We start from the raw sequence: 23,558 nt of genomic DNA on the forward strand, positions 1-23,558 counted from the left end.
TCACAATCTAAAGACAGATGCAACATCAATTAGCAATGACAGGAATGATTTCAGCAGACATTTGAATCCAACACAAACATTGTGCTCTCCTCCACCTGTCTTTCAACATGACATGAAGTCATAATAAACTCTTATCTCTGGCATTTGAATAGCTCTGGAAAGAACTGCTTTTTATGCACAAACAGGCATCGGATTTAGGCAGGCAATGCTGTGGAAGCCTCAAGTTTGGTGAGTCACGCTTGGCATTGATCTGGAATGCCTGGTAGCTTTTGTCTCTGGCACCACTAACTCTTAACGGAGGTTTGACTGCCTGTTGACACAGCACACGGCGGCACAACCAAAACAGCAGCAACACAGCTTCAATAGCAGAAAGTAGCCTCACGATTATCGCTGCGATTGTAATGGCAAGGCCATTTCAGAGAGGCAGTTGCTGAAAGCAGGGCAGTAAGCACTTGATCGTACTGGAAGAGGTCTGGGAATGCATCCCTGAATGGGATCTCAAGAGCTGACTGCTCCTTCACGCAACGCAGACCCTCCCCTCTCCATCGTGCAGGTCAGTGCCACCCACAGAGACCCCTTTGGTGGCTGTGCCACCTCTTGCATACGAGCCCTGCAGGGTCCCAGGCACACGGCTGTCATTCCAGAGCCAGAATCCACTGAGGTCCCCCTTCAAGTCTCACCTTGGCCTCCTAATTTGTGCCTTTATTTCTGATGCTGATTTCTATATTCATGTGTTCACCTTTTGTTTAACCTCATTCTCTTCTCTTTCCCCAGTACTCTTATTGCTGTTACGTTTATGTTTCATCTATAAATTCCATTTAAATCAGCTTTGTATTTGAGATTAGATCAGCATGCTTTCATAAGTGAATCCTTTGCTGCTTCAGTCTATAAAAAGTAAAGGAAAATTCAATAAGGACGTAAGAAATAAATGTCTGATTAGCTTTGGATCAGCTGTTCAGAAGGTGTTATGATAGCGTATGTACAAGAGTTCATAAAGAATCCTTGATGCTCTTCTATCATTTTTTTGCGTTGTGATATATATTCCTACCTGAGGCAAACCCCACAGCACAATTCATGACAACTCAGCTTTAAGGATGCTGAAGAACTAGAAAATCTGTTTGGGGACGGTAGCAGATAGAAGAAAACATAAAGGGATCTCCCATAAAATTAAATGGAAACATTAAGAATTGATGGCTGCTCATCCAGTCTGCAAACAAGCTATTTTTGTTTTTATATAGTGAAACTATTCAACAGAGATAACAGCAGCAACATCATCTATGAACTTTTGTGGTGTTCTTAAAACGCTTCTCTAACTGTAAATTTTTTATTTTTATTTTTTCAGATTGAAGCTGTGGAGCCCTTATTTACCTTGCTAAGCATTGTTCACTGGTGAGCTTCAGTGGGGCAACTCCTGTGTGCAACAGCCCATCAGTCTAAATGAAAGCTCGACAATCTGGTCCTAAATAATGAAGAATAAGCCTTTCCCTGCAGTCAGTGAAATATTCTAAATTGTCTCTTTTCTCATCATTGCATAGGCGATTTATGCACCCATTAATGTAAGTGTTTTTCTGAAAGTAATATACTTACAGCCTAATGCACCTCTGTGGAGCACTAATCCTACCCCTATTTTTAATTATCTAGAGAAAACTCCAGATATGAATCATCCAACTCTGGGAATTTATGCAATAAAAGCTTTTGAGGCAAGAGACCTACCTCGCAAGAAATTGAGTAAGTCAAAATGTTTGCTAAAATTAAGGATCATCTGGTTCCCTTTGCTACAGGATATTCCCCAGGGTGCACTACTGCAGGAAGAAAAGTTGCTGCTAACAAAGGGTAGATCCTGGAGGAAACAGTACCAACAGGAGTCAGGCCCTACTCAGTCTTCCTTCATCTTTAGGATGCTTCCTTCCTACTAATTCTCAAACTCTGGACATGATTTCAGGCCAGGAAGGAACAGGAACCTGGGCAAGATCCAAGCAGACCATCAGCAGGTAAAAAGGAGAGAGGAATCTGTAAGTGGGAAAGAATTTATTGTTTTCCTGACTTTTAAATGTTCCAGCCTTTGAGCCACGAGGTAAGGATGCAGCTTAGCAAGAGCTGTTGTACAACAGAACATGTGCAAGACTTTGGTGTTTAATAACACTGAGTGAAATTCAACCTTTTCTGCTTTGTGCAGAAGGGGAAGGAAGATATTTACAACATTTGTCACTGAGAACACTTTTCACCAGTAACATATATATACAACATTTCAACTCGCTGGCTGTTTATTGAATTATCTTTCCCTTTTCTTCCTTCACACACTGCATGGTAGCATTCGGTATTTAGTCTGCTGAAATGTTCACAAATAATTTTTTCACTGCTTCTCGCCCACATTTATTTATAGGTGAACGTATTGTACACACAGCCAAGCTTATATATAGAATGCCTCCATACTAACATGGAAAATAGTCGAATATCTCTAGCATCAAATTTCATTTTTCAGAACCCATTAAATTAGCATAATCCAGGATGCCATCCAAGCTATATCTTTTCATACAATTTTAAAAGCTGTCCTTTAATAAGTGAAAATAAAACCAAAAATAAATACGAAGATAAGTGAACTCGTATCTCTTCTGTATTTATAAGACAAATACTGCAATCATTTGCATGCATGCTTATGTTTAGCAGAAGGCTTACTGCAGATTCTAATTATAGTCTAAGGGTCTGATCCAACTCCCACTGAATGAGTGGCAAAAATCCAATGGATTTCATGAAAGGTGAAATATATACTAAAACTGGCACAGGACAAACACAGCTAAACCCCCCCTTAGATGAGAATCTGGAGCCTCCTAGATATCTGCCAAGGAAAGCACAGACATAATTAATGTCAGGACATCAATGATGTCTTTGATATAACTTCATAATTCATATTTTTGAAAATTAGCCCTATATCAGCAGGAACCATACTTAAAGGTTCCTGTCAAAGAGAGAATTTTTAAGCACAGCCTGACATAAAAATCTTATCAACTCACTTGAAATTAAGTCAATGAAAAATTAAAGCTAATTTCTAATAAGCTTATGTTACATTCATAGGCTAAAGGACACTTGTCAAACCCATGGAGTAAGTATACCTTTTCATATGGAAAAGATTTTCCCTTTTGAAAGGCAAAGGCCAGAAGAGAGACTAAAATGCATCATTTTAGACTGACTCTTAACATTTCTAGTTTTTCTGTCTGCTTAAAGCTAATGTAAGGATACAGGATAATCACAGAAATAAATTATTAATTTAAAAATCTGGGATAAGACTGCCAGAAGTGATAAGTGCAAAATATGGTTTAGATAATGGGATTAGACATCTAGAAAATGCATGTTTAATAGGAACTTACTATAGCTCCATTTTGGTATTTTGGGCTTAGTATTACAACTCCAGAGAGCATGAAACAGTCTGTTTAAAAAACAAAGCCAACCCACAGCATTATGAGCTCCGACATACCACGGACCTGGTCAACCATAAACCTGCAGGTACATAAAAATAAGTCCTAGATTTTTTCTACTTTTAAAGATGTGCAGAAAAGTCAGCTGCCAATTATAGGAGTACACACTGGAGTAGATCTATTAAAGACAATAGACTTACTTTGGCTTCAGACTAGTACAGCTGTGAAGAGGATCTGGCTCTAAAATTGTAAACTAAATACTGCTGCAACCGAGGAAAGTCATATTAAAAAAAATAAAAAAATATATATTTTATGGAAACTAAATGGAAAGTTATTTTTTTTCTTGAAAAATCACCTTCTTGCAAAGAACTCAGGAAGAGTGAAGTTAAAAATACCTTAGAGCTCACCGTCAAAGTGGTCAGTGTTTCTTTAAAATTCAAAAAGGCCTTCCCTTGAGTAAAAGGCTTATCAGTTTTCCTGAATTAATGTGTCCACGGGAGGGAAGAAACATGCTTCTGTGTTTGAGTGACAGTGTAGATGTCACTCGCAGCCTGCAAATTCTCTCAAATGTGAAGTCTCATTCCTCAAAGCTCACCTTATCTGTGACCAGCCTACATTTCCTGACCCCATTAACTCGCTTATACAATCGCACGTGGAAGTCCCTACAACCTGAGACTACCACAACTACTGTACAGTATTTCTGGACATGATAAGAGACAATTAGGGTTTGTGTTGCTGGCAACGTATGGAAGTTACAGAGGTTGTAAAGGACAGTGAAATAGATATTTTGACTTTGTGTATGTTGCGGCAAAGAGGGAGGCTGCTCTCACAAGACATGAACGAAGTCTGAAGGTGAAAAGTACCAACACAGTGACAAAATGGTTCTTCCTCTACCACCACATACAATTTTCATTCTTGTAGTTGCCATTCTGATTAACTAAGAAGGATTTAACTTATGAAGGGTTCTTTTATAATCATCTATGGGATGCATACGCCTTTACTTTCCATCTTACCTCTACAATATTGTCTTATTTTCCTCATGCATCTGGGGACGTTGAAACCTACTGAATAAACTTTGGCTTTGGATGTTCAGAAAAGCTACTGAGTTTAGCAGTTCAGTGCGATAATTGAGATAGCATCACAACGACAGCGTTCTACAGAAAGCAGACAGCGATACAAAAAACAAAAGACACAACCAAGATTCCGATAAGACAGCATTTCAGATTAAAGGAATTCAGATAAACAGGATTTTAACTGACCTTAACATTTACAGGAATGGAATATATCCCCCTGTAGACCACTTTCTGTTTAATCCTACTGTAATATCTAAAAGGTTAACAAAATACACACTGCCACAATTAACATGAAGCACATTGACTCGTTACAGGGAGGAAATGGGCTCGCTGTGAGTATCAGCCAGGCCTGTGGCTTCTCTTTCTGTAATCTGTTTGCAGGCGGGATGTCTGACTGTGAAAACGAACGGACATGGGTCTTAGAGTCAGGATGAGCAGTGGCTGCCTCTGGCTTCCCAGAGAGTCCTGCGAACTTGGCCCAGGTCAGGCACAAAGCGAGCACCTCCAGAAAGTAAAAGACAGAGCAGCAGCTACGAACAATTCAGCTATGGGGGGCTGTACTGAGTGAACCAACTAAAGGCTATAGAGTAGTATTGGTTCTGGCATCTGTAAGGATGCCATTTCTGGTAAGAAACATGCAGTCAGCAGCCACCTCGAGGAATGAGCACTGAGCTGCTGGGGTTTGCAGTGTGGCTTGCAAAACCCAGCTGGCTTAGCTGCAGCAGTGCTTCCAGAGCAAGGCTACCCAAGTAGATGGCCCTCTTCTGTCCAGTTTCAGGTCATTTATTAAATGAGAGGAGCCTGGCTGAAATTTGAGTCTATGAGCATCCAGGGGAGGAGTTTCACTTGGACAAGATGTGGCTCAAGCCTGCTTCCCTAGGACCTGTTTTCTTCCAAAGGACTTCCAGGAAACGCTCCACCATGCAGTTTTTCTGCACTTGCATTCTCTCCGAGGATACAGTGTGAGCGAGATCCCTAATTAAGCAAATGCAATTAGCACCGAAGCACTCCATTTTCAAGCATTTTCATTTTAACCTGAATGTACACAAAATAGCACCTCTCTCGCAAATAACTGGTAGCTGTAAGGTATCTGTGCGCACACGTACACACAGACATACACAGCTGCAAGCACAAAAGCGATATGTATCTAAAATGCATAGCAGATCTGGGGTGGAGAGACCCTTGTTAATCTTTAGAAAGCAATCAGTCTAATCAGACAAGGCTCGATCCTGCTGGTGGCTACGCTTTTCCTTTTTAACCTGGCAGTAGACATGAAGACATCTTTTAATTTCAAGGATACTATTTATATGTTAAGCATGTGCAAGCTCAAGAACTCCATTCAGTACAAGGCTTGGACCTTATTTCTATCTGCAACTGACATTTTCTTCATATGGATTCAAAGCCAGCTTCACATCGTGTCAGCAGGTCAGATCTGATTTTGGCCCACATGTGAACAAGTCTCACTGTACTTGTACCATGTGAGAGCCTTTTGCCAATGTGGCTTTGGTCTTTTAAGTAAAAAGGTTACAGTTTTCCTGCTATCTACAAAGCTGTTGGTGACACAATGTGCCTGTGTACCTGGTTGGGTAATTTTCAGCTATAACATCAGGGTACAATCATCTTCAGATCTGATCTGTCTCAGGGTCTAACTTCTGCCTTTGGCTGCACATGTGCAATTCCCCACTGAACCTAAAGGAAACCGTATATGCATGTCTAAGCAGCTTGTTGCCAGTGTGCTTATTCATGCATACAGCTGGTCTGTACAGCTTTGTAATCTCCTGGCTGATACGTGGGATTCTCTTCATCATCTTCTCCTCTGCCAAGTTTGCTCCACTCCAGAAAATTACCTTTTCTCAGCTGGTACACATGGAAAGGTGGGAGAGCATCGCCCTGAACAAAAGACTCTTGATGGGTGGCAGTCACAACATAATAAAAGGATGGTAGACTGCTATTAACTTATATTGTATGCTACTCTTTCCGTACCTTTTTTCTTCTTTTCCCAGTCTTCCTCCATGCTCCTGCTGTCTATCAGTTTCTGAAGGTTTATATCAGTAACATCTTGAAAACTACTTTAAAGAAAATGGGCTCAATCTTCCCCTTGATCTCTACACAGAACACTGACATCAAGGCGGGGAGTCCCACATGTGGGATGAACATACAGAATATGCTGTTTCAGATGAAGTTTTGTGGCTGTTAGGATCAGAAAACCTCGTGAATTCTCTGTCTGGTGTGAGTGGGTAGGAAAACCTTCAGATGTTCCACGATCCTGAACTTTTCTGATCTTTTTCAGGCCATGCCTAATTAGTACCAAACTCAGAAAGCACAAATTTAAGCCTGAATTATTTATCACATCATATTTATAAAATGCACTGCAATACACATCATGGCCCAGTTCACAACAACTAGAGATAAGATTAATCTTCTACCGATGCCATACTCCTTAATATGAAAATATAATTATCTAGCTGAAGAGTTTCTTAAATTACATACTTTCAAACGAGTATGAGCAGAATTTATCCTTGTGTCTGGTGCTAAGCCAAGTGGAAAAAACACTGAGAGCAGAATTGACAAAACACATGTTGGCTCTGTCTGTCTATCAGCATTTCCAGTGCACACCTTACATGGTCCTGTCAACATCTCAACTCAAGCCTGGTCTCAAATACTAATATAATATTTTTCTCCCAGAAATGTGATCCTGGAGAAAGGAGTTCCAGGACTGCAGAGACATATTGAAGAACAAAGACCTTAATTTGCACCAAGTGTCCTGCAAGTTACCGTACATTTACCTTACCCAATACAGAAATTAAAAAGAGGGAGATATCACAGAAATTATTCTTACTTTTAGTTGCAGTAATTTATATCTGCACTTGATGTACATTTACAGACGTGCATGTGCTTCTGAAAGTACAGAGTATTTGTTTCAAATAACTTTGAGAAAAAGCTATGCCTTCAGTCTGTAAAGTCTGTAAAGCACTTTCATCTGAAATGCTACATACAGGAAGATGTGTAATAAGCCTTTAGAGTAAATATATATATATATTAATTTACTGTACTTTTAAAAACCATTTTGTCCTTTGAAAAAAACTCACAATGACTACAGGAAAACCTATCAACTGTTCTTCTGATGGGCATCAATAATGCACAGTGGAGTTTTAAAGCTTGATGGATGGATATATTGATGGTAAAGAGACTCAAAGAGTGATGAATGCAGTCCAGTGAGTGAAGAACACAAGCCAGAGTGGGTAGTAGTGAGCTTATGAAATGGATTCTCATGTGGGAAAAAACACTTTTCAGAGATGCATGCCCAATACCTTTGTAAAATAACTCTGATGTAAGTAATGTTTGTATAAATTCTTATTTTTGCATTTTATTTAATTCTAAAATGATGTTTTCCATAAAGTGTAAGATATAATTTTACTGCTTTTGCTTCATGCTTCTCAGAGCTGGGCTGCAGTGATGTTCTCTCCATTAGAAATACAAGGCATGTATTATTTTAAGGCATAAATGAAGGGTTAAGGTAACAGTATCCCCAATGTCAGCTGCCCGATCAGCGTGCCTTTCTACGTACATCTTTCAACTTGTACTAGTTTGAAAAACAATTACATTTTCCAAATGAATTGCTGTTAATACCAATACATTTTGATTGTCAGTGCTGCTGGTGTCTCTGCAGATATAGGCAAGAATATAAGCTAATTTCCCTCCAGGGCCTCTACAGAGAGCTGAGGGAGATTAACCAGTATTTTAGGCAGCTAAGTGTGAAATACTGGTTGGGTCAATAACTTGTCCTCCAGTGCTGCTATGTTAGCTGTCAAAAGCTGGCAAAAAGACATATCAGTATGGAGTCAAGTGCAGGTCTGATCGCACTGAGATCTCCAGCCCAGACTTTCAGACTTCACTGAATATTTCTCTTGGCATCTGTGTAATCATGAGAGCTCTTTGTCAAACCAGCACTAATCTGCTCTCCATAACCATCCTTCCGTGGGATAAGAAGCATGGGAAAATGGAAGAACATAAAGACAGCAGTTTGTGACAAACCTGGTTTTGTATGATGGAGCAGCTGTAATGGCTCTCAGCATCCAGAAGACATGTACCTGCATCCCCACGTATGATGGCCAGAGATTCACTGTGGCACAGCTGCACCCCCATGGAAAGGGCCATTCAAGGAGAAAAACACTGCAGGATTACCAGATGATCTGCATCCCTCCTGAGGATTCTTTTTACAGAAGGCTAACATCTGGCTGCAGGTTTGGAGCTATCTTCAACTAATTTGAATACAAATTTAATGAAGGCCAATTTTTGTCACCAGCATGAGTGATTTAAATGTGGGCAAGTTCAGCTGATCTTGTCTCAATCTATTATCTAAAAGTTTGCAGTCAGAAGTCCGGTACTATAACTGATGCAATAGCAAAAGACAAACAAACAAACAAATAAACAAATCCCAAGTTTTACACAGTTAATTCCTAATTTTACCTGTCCAGCCAGCAAGACAGCAGCAGTAACCGGTGACAGGATCGCACCCATCTGCATGGCTACAATCACAACGTTCACTGCAATTAAGACCATATGTTCCATCCTTCCAAAAATATAAACAAAAAAGTCTCTCAGTAATCAGTTTTTTGTCCAAAAATGTGCAATATCATCTATCATGTCCCTCCTAGTGCTGAGTCGCATTTTTAAAATTAACATACAGAGGAGATAGAAATAACTCAGTGCCTAACATTTCTATATAGAACCAAATGAGGGATCACTTTAAAAAATGATGCTCAAGAAAATGCAGATAGCATTGCAATAGCTCTGATTGAATATAGTGCAAAACAGAAAATATCTACTTGATTGCTAGAAATCCAATCTGTTATTTATACATGATTTCCTGCAGGTATCCATGGACAAAATGAGATACTGACCTAATGTATGTTTCAAAGAGCTATGCTGGCTATGCTTTAAAAGGGGATGCAAGACCATCCCAGTCATACTTACGGGACAGGGCTGGTCACAGTACTCCCCTTGCCATCCAGGTGAGCAGAGACAAAAGCCATCAGCTGGCCTGCAGGCAGCTCCATTTGTGCAATAGCATGTCTGGTTACAGTTAAGACCCCAACTTCCACTCGAACATGGAATAGAGCAATCCATTCCTTGCCACCCTGAAGAAAGTTATGAAAGAAATAGCATTTGGGATGTTTTCACAGAAAAAAAAAATAATGCTGGATTACAGCTATCTGCTGTAATATTTACGTCAGGAGAGTCAAAACATCCTGCAAAGGTGCGTCATGCATGTTTTTTAGACAGATCTAATGGTCTGCCCTTTTCTTGCACAGCACAGCACGAATGGCAGCGTGCAAACTGCAGCTCTTTGATTCTAGAACCAGTTTCCTCCTGATCTTGGTGTAAATAAAGACACTGATCTTGGGGTCAAAGATTGGCCCTTTAATTATGAATTATCAGCTTCCTCTGCCAGCATCTATACGTGGAGAAGGGTGGTGTAGGTGTCACTGTGTTGGCTGTTTGCCACATTAAGGTGTCTGATTCCTCTGTGGGAACTGCTCAGGCAGCAAGAGAGTGCAGCAATATCTGCTGAAGACCTGCTGAATATAAGACACTTGCTATTTGATGCTGCCTGTTTCTTACCTCATATTTTTTGAGAAGGATCTTTAATATAAAGAAGCTATTACACACACAGAAAAAAGACCAAGGCCATCATTTCTAACCATTAAGGCTCAAATCTTAACTACCAGCCGCACAATGGCTTTCATTACAATGCAGCTGCATGTAATGGAGTTGAGCAGTAACTCACCGTTTATACACCCTCATTAAATGGGGTTCTACAGTGATTCATTAATTCATGTTTGAAATGCCAGATTTTATTGTTATTTGCCTCACTTCTGTTTTAGGGCTTATTAATGCCATATAGAGATAACTCATGTTGGTATTCTGGGGGAAGGCACCACTACACAGGGAAGATAAGAAACATCATGTTATGGAGTGCACAAGATTTCTCAAGTGGTTACTGGGTACATGAGTTATGTTCACTACCAAGCACATACGGGAATTCTGGACATATATGAAGGACAAAAATAGGTGAGTCATGTAGAGAATCTCCAGAGCAGGCAAGACTTGTTTTCCAGATAAGGGACAGCCACATCCTCCAGCCCCATGTTGACTCAGGAGACAGAGGACACCTGTACATGGCTGAGTTGTCATGGTGTAAGTTGTCACCAGAGGATGACAACAAGACAGGCTCACCCCACTGACAACACAACGGGCTAAAGGAAAGTTGAGCAGGAGGCTGCCTCTGCTCCTTTGCCCAGCTGTGTTACTCCAGGCATGGGAGGGAGAAATGGCGCTGTTGAGTCCTGGAGAAATGGGGCATTAGAGGGATAGAAAAAAGAAAAAGAAAAAAAAAAAAACAACACACCCCAAAAGCCCAGTTTGGGGTTTGTTTCATATTTCTTTTAGAATGGAGCTGTGGCTCTGCAAGCACACTTCGTTCCATGGCCTATTCTTGCAACACAGTGGTTAAGTCTGGCCCCTGTTCAGGGCAAAGACAAAACATACAGTCAAGCCCCTGTTGAGTTTTGATACTTGGGCAGACCATTGAATTACCAACAGGCACAAATAGATAGTGGAGTTACTGACTGCACAGCTGTGCCACGTTAAAAGGGGAGAAGCCTTGATGCCAAATTGTAGACGACTGTTAAATCTGAATTTTGTTTACCTTCTTTGCAAATGCATAGACCATCCACGGGGGAACATGTGCCATCATTTTTGCAATTACAAACTGATGAGCAATTGGTACCATAGGTTCCTTCCATGCAGGTAATGGTGCAGTCATCTCCCTGCAAACCAAAAAAAAAAGACAGAGTCAGCTAAAGAAATCTGAATTGCAGGAAATTCCCATCTCTGCACAGGGAGGCTTTCTCCTTCAAAACAGTGAGCAGAGTGTTATGAGTTGATTGCTGAGTCTTCAGCTCTCGAGCAGTCACTGCTGCTTCCCGTGATTATGATGCAATTAGTGCTTTGATTGACTTGGAGGAAAGGGACAAGTTTCTGGCGTTCATTCAGCAGGAGGTGTGTAAGTTACAAAAACAAACCTCCTAGAACAGATGTTAGATCATTAAGCAAAACATCGCTTACGAAACACTAATCACAAAATATACAGTCTGAAACTGTGCAAAGATTGCTCTGCATTTCTTGGAAAATATATTCTAAGAACACGGTTGTTAAAAAGCTAAAGGATATCCTGTGTGCTCATCTTCCACAGACTGGCAGAGAGGCAAACTGCATGACAGGTGCATTAGACCTTCTTGATGCATAGCTGGTACCTGCATTTGTTTTCAGTTAATTTGCATGAGATGGTGACTTTGGGAAGAATGCTGAACAAGGAGTGATGTGTATGACAGAGACAGGAGGCACAAAGAGCAAAACACAGAAACAGACAGTCTCTGTCCTATTTCCTGACGCCGTCCTTCAGGTGTTGGGAAAGCTAGGAAGAGGAGGGTAAATACTTATATATTACAGAAATATACAATACTTCAACAGTAAGTGTTGGTACAGTGTATGCACCAATTAGCTTGTGTGGCTGTAAGACACTTTTCCTTACTAATGTTGTTCATCTGATGCAATAAGGGAGATAAAAGATAAAATGTGAACACGATCCCTTTAAGCCTATTCAGTAAGTCCCACAGTCTAGTCGACATATGTTAGCACATATACGGTATTTTTACTCCGTTTTCTTCTATTCGTAGTCTTGACTTTCACATCACAAATTAGCTCCTAAATTTACTTCTTCAGTGAGTCAAACTGTAATAATTTAATCCTATGTCAGAGAAAGCTATCCTACTCCAAAGTTAAATAGTAACTACATTGCACAGTGTGACCTATATCATAGCTCAAGGGAAAAGATATTGGTCAAAATGTATTTTTGCAGGTGAGAGGCTTCACTGTGTGATAGGAGCATCCATTTATCAGGAGATAAATGCACAAAATGTCAGCTTCCCTATGCCATGGCGAGTACCTCCAGGAGCCTGTATATCACAGTATCAGACACTGAGACAGTAAAAGGAAATATGACCAGATTTTGAGCACCATAAACCCTCATATGCCTGTTGTTCTGCCGAGCACCAGTAGGACTCCTATTTTATAGTAAAAACTTTGGTTTAGGGGGGAGAAATGGTTAAGATAGGTACCACTTAGAAGTAAATCCTACAAGCCCCTGACTTTTGAGTGAAAGCAGTGTTTGCAAAAGATGCTATCTTTGACCTTGGTGGAGTAAAACAAGTTCCTCTGAAAAGGCCTGGCTGTAAAAGGTGCTGTCTTGACAGCCAGAAAATCCAAGCACGCTGCCCCTCATTACCCTGCCAGCATGCCTACAGAATGAGCTACAGGATCCCACAGCTGAGCGGGATGGCAGAGGGGCATTCAGTCTCCACGCCTAATCAATCGTCTGCCTTTCTCCTGTGTGTGACAATTAGACAGCCAATTAGTGCCACCTAGAAAGCTGTATCTTGTGTGAACGAAACTCCCAACTCATTTCAAGTACAGCGCAGGAGTGCTGGTACTGCTGTAATTTCTATGACAACTGACCTTACCTGGATTTGAACTGGTGATCTAGAAGTAAAGGAAAATTCCTTTGAAAAGGAAAGAAGAACAGAGTGACGTGGAGCTAACATATTCCCTCGGGAACCTGATGAACTAAGACAGCATCTGGGCCATGGACAGAAGAAGAACCAGGATTTCCAGCTCTTCAGCTGGCTCCGTCACTGCAAGTTGGCTCGCGTGATGCAAGGTTTGCCCTGGCCATGTGATGACAAGCTGGTGCAGATTCACTCTTTTTCTCTACACTCACTCTGCACAGAGGGCAGTCAGACAGGCAGAATAATTTGGGTACGTCAAAGAAAAGGTGCCATATACAAGCTAAGCATCAGGATGTGTCTTCCTCACTCAAAACTCCTTTGAGGTTTGGCATTTACTGCAATAGATTCTGTTTTGTGGACTCCCAGGTTAGTCATTCTGGCTGTACACCTTACGTGCCCTTACCTTGCAACAAACCTTACCGGAGAAACTAACTGGCTTAATGAGATTTCTGTCTCTGGGTTTGACAAGCGAGACCTTCAGAACTCTCAGAGTGACAACTGCCAAATATCCTTAACTTCTTAATTACATAAGAGGAAAATGCACTTGAACTATAGCACTGGCTCTAAGATTTTATTAATTATAAATGCACACCCCGTTATTAACATTTTGAACTTGATTGGGGAGAATGACCTATGAAATTAAATGCATTCAGGTACTGTTAAAGATATGTAAATTCCACCTCCCTCTCACCACCTGCCCAAGTGAATAATGCTGCAGTGTATGTCTATCCAGTTGTTAATGAGTTATACATTCTATTAAACTGATTTTAAATGTTGTGCATTGAATCTTCAATCTTGCAATATGGTACTTTTTATTTCTATCCTATTTAGTAAAATTAATCAACAGCTGTGCTTCTTATGTTGATTATTCTTTTTTTTTCTATTAAGATCAGGAGGTTAATGAGAATAGTGAAATGTCTGGATGTGGTATACATGATAGGAAGGAGTAGCTAATTCAATCAAACATATAACCCTGAAAATGTTAAAGCTATATTAAGAAATCTAGCTATAAATAACTTGGTATTTTACATCTCTATTTTCCATGTCAGAGTGATCCATATGGACACCACAGACTTTCAGAAGTGCTTCATTTCTTTCAACATTTTCCCTTAGAGTGCCCAGTTTATCAAAACATATCCCTGACGTCTACTCCCTGTATTACCTCCTGATTTCAGGGGTCAAGCCTGACTCTAAACCTAATCTGTGGAAAAAACTCTCTTCACTAGGTGTTGGATCAGGGCCAGTTGCAGTAAATGTCCAGCTCCTTGTGTAAAGCATCATGTTCCTGCCCTCTTCTTTGCATTCCTGGGCCCAAATCCATGAGATGGCACCTCCGTACAAAGACAGGGTGTCCCACATCTCAGCACAGCTGCTTAGAAGCTAAACGGAGTGAGTCCTTTCTTGATTGAAATTTGCATCTGATAGGATTACCCCAACATTACAAAGATCCAGGTGGGCTTCTGTGGTCCCTGGGACCCTAAAATTCATCTTTAAATCACAATGAATGGTGCCAATAATGTGGCTACCACCACCTATATGACCTTTCATAGCTTTAATTACTTCAGAAATATTAACAAATTGGTGCTGAAACTAAATGACAGACCCTTCTAGCATCAGGAGAGGTTTCGGCACACGATTCTTGTTATTGTTAATTCTCCCCTATGTATTGAGGGTGAGGCCCAAGGAACCAAACGCCATTAATAACTCAGGCTGCCAGCTCGCATCCATCAGCATCAAATATTAATAGACTCATGAGGGCCAGAGCATACGTCTTGCCGGATGGCAGTCAATAATACGTCTTGTTTCTGTTCAGGCAGAGGTGAAGATTTTCTTCCTCAAAAATTATTATTGTACAATATTATTAGAGCTTAAATACATACTGCTGCCTTAGGTGTTAACTGTGTTAACAAGCTCTGGCCACTTCACAAAGTGTTTTCCCTGGATTAATGTTGCCCTAACAGTAAGTATTAGATTGCTTGTTTCTGTTAAAAATACATTCCTGCTGTAAACAAGGGCCAACTTCCTTTAAAATCCTCTGTCTGCATTCAATAAAAAGACTTTTATTTACTCCTATACGTTTTGGATCAGGCCTTTAAATCACTGAAATACATTTTAAAAGGAAAAAAAATGCAATCCCAGACTGTAAGAGGAGTTAATAACCCAGCAGCGGTCACCAACACCCAGCAAAGTCTGCAGCTATGCCTGGCCTCTCTGAAAGTTTGACTATTTAAGGACATCCAATTAAGAATTTCAGAAGTAACTACAACCTACAGGAATATATTTGCCTTGGAGTGCTAAAGGCTGGTTCCACTGAAGTCAGTGGCAAAACAGAAAATCAATTTTTCAAGGCCTCTGCAATGCAGAAGACTAACAGGAGCGTTATTGAAGTCGGCATCAAGTTTGCATGATAAAGACCTCGGTGACGGGTTGGTTCCAGTGTTCTGGAGGTTGAACCTGCTGAGGTGCCGCACGTCCCCTGTTCCTGCGCAGATTGCTGGGGGGGCTGACTGCAGTGAATGGCAACGTGTTTGAGCCTCTGGTCATCTGTAATGGGACTCCAACTGCCCTGAGATATTTAACATGGTATCTGATTTCCCCTCTTTCCCCCTCGTCACCTTTCTTTGTGCCCGGTGAAGTGGAGGTGCAGCACTTGTCACCAGCAGCAGGGCAAGCCGAGTGCTCACGGTGCAGGCATGAAATGGGAAGAAGGGCATGGTGCAGGGCCATTTGCATGTAGCGATAAGCAGATCAGAAAGAAAAAGTGCAAGTGCTGTTTGTAGCTAACGTCTGCATGTCCAGATAAGGTGATTGGTATGGACTTAGTACGTAAAAGTACATATTTATGTGTACACACTGAATGTGGCACACCAGTGTGCCGGTACACGGTGTCTGGGCACTGATGCAGATCACAGACACAGTTCTGTATATTTACTTATTTAATTGTAAAATTTACAATTAACCCAAAGTGGTTCTCCACAAACATTCCCTCAAGGTAAACATATGGTATCCAGCAGCACAAACTGGCAGAACAAACTAATTTCCCTAATGGTGTTCTGGTGGAAATTAACGTGCTCTTCATAAGCGTATTAGCAGCAGTAGGAAACTTTGTACTTTTTCTGGTCATCTCCTCTACCCTCAACTCAAGCAATTTATTCATGACCTTATGATACAGCATCTTTAGTTTCCCAGACATAATGATGTCCTCTGGCTGAATTCCTTTCCCCTCTGGGTGTTACTAATTACTCCCTGCAGATGCTATTATTGGTGCTAATGATATAATGCAGAAAAAAGTTTGGGGACGGATCTTGTGCCCTGTACAAGCCAGGCTTTCAGTCTGCAGGTAATCAGTGTTACTAAGAACTGACAAATGCTCCTTTACCCATTTTGTAACATGGTATGATGTAGCTGTGCTAGAGTCTGATACAGATCTAAAATGGCACAATGAAACCACTGATGACCTTATTCAGTCTCCTTTTCCCTTCGCCCTTTGTATGGAAGAAGATGGAGTGAGGTAGAAAGGACAGGAAAGAGCTTTCTTATGTTCAAAAAGTGACATTTTATGTCACTTCTTAAGTCACAAGCTCATGACTCACCCAAAGACACAACCCTTCACAGTCCTGAATGCTGTATCACATAACCTTTCAAAGTATTATAAACGCTTTAACCAATATTATTTAATAAATAAATGAAAATGTATTTTTGATCTTGTTATAAAATACACAGAGAGATTATATGTGCACATGCACAAATCCACCAGCTCTGGTTTCATTTTACCAGCTGTAGCCAAAGCTTTTGTTGGGCTGCACAGGTTGAGAGGAGAGCACAAGGTCCCACAAAGGCAGTCGTGGCACAAAGTTGCTGTAATGGAGCAGGACGAATAAAGGCAGCAAATTCTAGCTTCGTGAGGTGGTGGTTCTTTTTTTTTTTTTTTGCCTCCATGAAATGAAGTGAAAACAAATACAAATAAAACTTTCATTAAAAAAAATTGATTTTTCATACTAAACAGCAAGCTTGAGTTGGATTTCTGTCAGTGAGCACTACAACCCCCCTCACCACAAGGGAATAGTTTTCTGGTTTGCACTAAAAATATGCCCAATATCAGTCAGTTATCTACAATTAAAATAATCCATTCTTACTTTCAAGCCACCTAAATATGGGCATTAAGAAAAAGAAAGAGACTTCAATAAGAGAGCAGGCAAGACCCCCTGCACTGTAAATCCGTGTAGCACTGTTGCTGGCCAAAAAATCTAGACTAACTTTACAACACTTGAATATCTGCCTGGTTTAGTATTTAGACCTTAACTGCAGAGCACTTTAATGGCAGCGAGGCAATGAATACAGCCTCATATAATTAAATGTGTTCACAAGGAAAGTAGTATGGAGAGTAAAAAAAGATGATCATCAACCTCCGAACAAGATTTTTTTTATACAGTCAGCACTTTTCACCTAATAAAATATCACAAAACACATTTATCCATGAGGGACCTCTCCAAAAATAGGAGATTGGATTTAGACTGGGTAAAACAACTCCTACATCATTTCCTCGGGACATTTCTCCTGGTGAGACAGTGCATCGTACCTGAGAGGACAGCCTCCCCCGGGCAGCCTGTAATGGAGTACAAGCAACAAAGCCACACACAGTTCAAAAAACACAGTGGAGGCCAATGTTCAGCTAAATCAGATGGGTGTGCAGAGCTTGGCCAGCCCCAGCAGCTGGCTGCGTAAGGGCAGGATACTAAAACAAGCTCCTAATTCTGTTCACAGCTGAGCTGGGGAGATTGTTTATGGAACAGATATTTCAGGTGGAAATGAAAACATCTTTAATGCTTGGGTTTAGATTTAGTTACTGGGAAGATGTATTATCGAGGCAGGTCAATCCTGTCTGTATCAGGAGGGTTACTGATACACATCATGGGACCATATGGATAACCAAGTTCCTTTTTTGTAAAGCAATTTAAATCTGGAATAGGTCCACTTTAGGTTTACTCAGGTGAGGCAAGGAGCAAACTCTCAGAATATTTTAAATTTAACTCTGGGGAAGTTAATATAGGATCACAGAATCACTGAATGGTTTGGGTTGGCAACCCCCTGCCATGGGCAGGGATGCCACCCACTTTGATTGAGTTGCTCAAAGCCACAGCCAGCCTAGCCTTAAAGACTTCCAGGGATGGGGCATCCACAACTTCTCTGGACAACGTGGTCCAGTGCCTCATCACCTTTACAGTAAATAGAGAAAGTCAAATATCTGCAGGGCTCATTGCTGCTACTATAATCAACTTTCAGCAGCTGCTATTCTACAGTGCTCCAAAAACCATGGCCATATCACAATTAAATGTCCCAAAAGGTAAAATGACCCAGACATAATGTGGATTATTTCAAGTCGGTGGAAAGCATTTAAATGCCTGAGAAGTAGACACAAGATGTGCTCTTCATGATGTACTCAACAAGCTACTTGTGCCCAAACTGTGGGACAGAAGCCAGCCCTTGAATATTACTGGTAAAGACAAAAAAAGCCCTGCTTTCTTCTGCTTTTTTAGATGGAGAAATTTGAATTGCAGTCATCACTACGGTAAAAGAAAAGGAACAACACTAACCTGATGTTGCCTCTACCAGTGCCAGAACCACCCTGGGAGGCATGCAGAGACCTCAGAGCCACCACCCTTCTTCACTAGCTGCAGCTGCACGGTTACAAGCTATGTGAGATCGAGAGAGAGGAAACAGACCTGGATGCTCCAATTTCTGTCTTCCTGTCTGTTTAGGGGAGGCCCTGTTAGTGCAGAGCAAAAGCTCATCTGGTCCTCTTCAGTAAGTATCTACAAGAAGGGAACCTACCTGGCTAATTCTGCCCCAGCTAGTGTATGGGAATGTCCTTGTCTGGGAAATGGACATGGTTCCTGCTCAGTCCACATGAGCTGAGTGGCACAGTCCAAGATCTGCCTAATAAAAGATTGTGGTCTTCTGACTTTTTTGCAATAATAAGTTTGGCTCTGGCTGACAAGTCTGAACAGCTCTGCAAGAAGGACATTAGCAAAAACAGGGAATAAAAGGTATCATTTATACTTTCAGCTTCTATGACGTCCTCTGGCAAGAAGATCCACAGTTTAATTATAACTACAAAGGAGAAAAATTCTGTTTATTTGTTTGCTTCAATCCACTGCCTGTTGTTTAATTGGGAAACTTCTTATACTGTGATAAATAGCAAACACGCGTTCCTTCTTCCCTTCTCCAATGATGTAAGGGACCTCTCACATATCTACCCTTGGTGACCCCTTTTCTAAGCAAAATCATCCCACTCTCTTATTCTCATTTTATGGGAGCCATTTCACAATTTAATTACACATTCTGTGAAAAGCACTATCTTTGTCTTTAAACCTGCTGTGCAATCATTTAATTGGTTGCCCCCTGTTCCCGTGTTATTAGAAATAGTAAATAATCATTCCTTGTTCGTGCCCTATGCACCAGCCTCAGTTCCATAGATCTCTATCACATCCCTCCTCAGCCATATGTTTTCTGAACTGGGTCCTAGTTTATCGAGTCACTCTTTGTATAGAAGCTATTCCAAATAAAAGATGATCTTTGTCACCATTCACTACTTCCATTATATCCTTCGTAAGCAGCAATCAGCCAAACTGCATGCAGTAATTTAAGATTTAGATATATTATGGATTTATACAATAGCACAAAAAATTGTTTTTCTATCCTGTTTTGTTCTTTTCCTGGTCATTCTAACTGTTCTAGCTGGTGCTCTGGGTTGGTTTGTTTTTTTGACTGGAGATGAGCACTCATTTGCGTATTTCAGAAAACTACCCACTGTGATTGCCTGATCTCTGTCCCTGAATGGTAGGAATTAAATTAGAATTCACCTTTTGTGTGTTTACTTAACATTACTTTCTCCTTGTATATTACTTTGCATTTCTGAGCACCAACTTTCACCTTACCCAGTCATTCCGTACCACAAAACCTTTCTGCATATATGCCATTAGCTTTATATTTGATTATCCCAATAATTTTACACTGTTGGCAAACTTTCTTTTAGCATCCTTCTGCAGCTGTGCTCTCCAGTTAAGGATAATGTCTAAGCACGGTGTCAAATCCAAACTTCCCTAGCATGCACACCGTGGTCACTAGCTGAGACCTGCATCTTTCTGTAGCAGAAGCTGACAACAAGTTCAGCACATCAGTGCATGCCTGACCTCTTGTCCACACCGAGTGGATGGACTGAGTCCAGGAGGAGTTAAATGTGCTGTGCACAGCAGGTATCCTCAGCCAGTCTCTTGCTAGGGGCACTGAATCACAGAAGCTCTGAGGATGGGAAACATGCAGGCAGGGGGCTCACGATGCTTACACCTGCTGTTGACATCGGTTCTGGGCTGCCTGATCCACACTTGAAAGGATCAAAGCAAAAAAAAAGAAACCATCTACATACATAGGTGGAAAATATTCTTTATGGCATGAAATGAATAACATTTCATGTCAACTTTAAGCTAATGGGGTTTGTGATGCAGCTTCTGAAAAGCTGGTAAATAACCTGGCAATCATTCACAGGCAGATAACAGATGTTCTCTTCAAATTTTCACACATTTCCTAAAACCAGAAACCAAAAGCAAGAGAGTCCAATACCTGGTAAAAGTTCAGTTGCTCTTCAGCATAAGAAACACAGTAGGATTTTCCACTTACACATGTCTGATCATAAAGGATAAAACCTCCCTCATCCTTTGGCAGTATAGTTAGAAAATAAAATAAGGAATTAACCAGTGACTTGGGTGACTGTAATAAAGTCTGTTTGCAATTTGAACCACCAAGAGAATCAGCTACCAACGCTTCTATGCATTGATCCACAGATAGTGTGGATAAGGATATGTACATTTAGAAGCTTAATAGATGAAAAGAGACACTGCTATTGGCAAGCAGTTTATTCCTCTGCAAGCTTCAGTTCAAATGACTCAGTCTGAACAGGATATTGAGCTCCAGTGATACTGAATGAGGCTACAGAAACGGAAATGCAATTTGACACAGCCACATTGCCAATTAAGGATAAAATACAGGAAATATGTCAACTAGTAACAAAGACAGAGGCATTCCGGGTTTCTATATGAAGCTGGTTCCTTTGGACCCACTTAGGAAAACTTTGGAGTTATTCAGGTACATAAAGCTGCAGCAGAGCCCAGAAGTAAAAGTAAATATAAGAAGAAAGAGGAAGAGATTTGGGACTGCTCACAGTTCTTATCAAATTATAGACACTGTGTGTAACTGAATCAGTTCTCATTAGTAGAGGCAGTCACTGAGACAAATTCCACTCTTGTATACCTGGGACAATCCTACTGAAGCTAGCAGTTATGTTCAGGTAAACTTGGGCTGACAAAGTAGAATTTGAGCTGTCACAGACAATTTCTGGAGCTTGTACATTGCTAAGAGAGAGAGCAAGCAAAATGAAACAGAACTACTTGATAAAATGATCTCGAAAAAATCCATTGATTTCAAAGAAAAGGATGCAGTTTCCACAACTGAGGGAGACCCACTGTGTCTTGTGCATCCAGTGACCTTGTTAAATACTCCGGTACAATAGTTCAGCCAACAACAAATGCCCTGAAGTGAGAGAAGCCCCTTCATTACGGCTCATGCAGCCAGGTGCTGACACGACCGCTGTCAGGCTCCTAAATGCTGTGGCCGCCAGTACTCCAGCAGAAATGTCTAATTGGTCAATAGGAGCTCTGGGGGAGAATGCCAACAAGCCTAATAGGCAGCAAGCACCTGGTTCATTGATATAAAAATCAATAGGGGAGCAGCTTAGTCTGAAAGCCTGGGAATACACGGGTGGTCTCCCCATAATGATCTTCCCTATGGGGATCTGCATGTAGGATATATTCTCCTGTAACACAGCAGAGCCAGAAGAATCCATTTGTGAGTCATTAGTGTAATACTGGTTTTAGCCTGCATCCCGTTCCATTGCTCTGTGGTGCTGTTCATTGTTTCCCAGTCTCCATGCAGCAGGACCATCTCAGTGGATCAACTTTCAGGAAAGGCACCTGCCACTTAATAAAGATGCTCAATCTGACTGGAATGCAGTGCTTATGATGCCATTCTGAAAGCCCCAAGTACCTGCACTGTTTGTCCCCAGGAAGAGTCCCGTGGGGACTTTGAAATGGATCACACAGCCATGCTACCAAGCTTGACCTGAAGCAGTGATTTGTGAAGGTAAAATGGTAAATGGCTCAGTCTGCCAACAAATCTGCCAGTCACTGCTGATAGAAATGGGGTTTGTGATGTGCATACTCATCCACGGGGAGCTGGATTGAGACCAAAGTCATTTCGTGCAGGCCACTGCACAGCCAAGAGAAAATAGTTTTCAGTCTGTACTGACCTGGCCTGGATCAGAACTACTAGCCTAGAGATGCAAAGCTCTGGAGTATGTTGTTAGTCCCAATGGCTTATAAAAAATAAAAATATGGCTATGTTATGCACATAAATATATAGTTCTGTACGTGTATTGAGACGGTAGGAAAATTCAGAGATCATCAATGGAAAGGGAGATCAAGATCTGGTTCTCTTCTGGTCTATGAATATGCAAAACTCCTGATAGGTACAAGTGATTCCTGACCAGCGCTATGTACATACGGAGTCAACCAAAACACAGGGCATGTGATGTTCTTATTTACACTAAGACCTTTAAGCATCCAACCCAGCTAACAGATAAAATTTCCATACAACTAGATAGTGAGAGTTCCTTCATTTCAAGAAAAAATTTCCAGCTCACCCTTAATTAGGTTGTATGGAGCAGAACTGTTTTTTTATGGTATGCTTTAGATGTGGTACTTGTTCCAAATCCATTTGTAAAGTTGTTTCTAAGCTTAAAAAATCAGCAGTTGAGCTTTCAGACTCCATCTAGAAGCCACCAGGAAAATGCACATTCTAAGGACAATGGATACCTAAAGAATGAGAACTTGGAGAGAAGTTCTTGAACACAACCACAGGTAGTAGCGAGGACTTGGCTGTGTTATTGTGACTGTTTCACAGTTAATAGCACTTTTGTCTTTAGCCACTTTTCAAGCGCCATGTAAATACATTTTTAATTTGACCTATCATGGTTTTCCAGAGCACAATTACATCTTCCATGTTTAAAAATAATTTCACGCTATGCTCAGACTTAAAACTCACACACGTTATCAAAGAGACTGCATTCCTTCTTGCTGACTTTGACAAAACGATCTTCTCAAAACTGTTCAGAATACTTCAAAACTAGCAGCTCTTTTTGCTGTTTCTGCAGCTGCATCAAACCTCCCTCTCTGTACCCCAGCAGTGACTTTCCCTCTGGCATTGTTCCTTGTGTCACCAGGGATGGTCCTCTCGAGTTGGTTTTGCCTTTCCTGCCGTGTCTCTGTACTTCAGGGGTGGCTGAGGAGCCAGTCATGGCTATAGAAGGATATCCCCAAGCTTCTTAAAAT

General features: G+C 41.0%; 1 protein-coding gene across 10 annotated transcripts in view; it reads right to left on the reverse strand.

Moving 5' to 3' along the window:
• Positions 1-23,558, reverse strand: part of MEGF11 (multiple EGF like domains 11) — a 282,729-nt gene that overhangs the window by 43,875 nt on the left and 215,296 nt on the right. For all 10 annotated transcript variants that reach the window (XR_011811898.1, XM_072043285.1, XM_072043284.1 and 7 more), the window contains 3 exons: positions 11,199-11,319; positions 9,464-9,627; positions 8,957-9,059 (listed from right to left, as the gene is read on the reverse strand). Coding sequence is in view for 9 of the 10 variants with exons in the window: in XM_072043285.1 (XP_071899386.1) it covers positions 8,957-9,059; positions 9,464-9,627; positions 11,199-11,319 (388 nt within the window). In the remaining variant the exon portion in view is untranslated. The remainder of the gene's footprint in view (positions 1-8,956; positions 9,060-9,463; positions 9,628-11,198; positions 11,320-23,558) is intronic.

Source organism: Anas platyrhynchos, chromosome 11 (assembly GCF_047663525.1).
Source record: "Anas platyrhynchos isolate ZD024472 breed Pekin duck chromosome 11, IASCAAS_PekinDuck_T2T, whole genome shotgun sequence".
Lineage (NCBI taxonomy): Eukaryota > Metazoa > Chordata > Aves > Anseriformes > Anatidae > Anas > Anas platyrhynchos.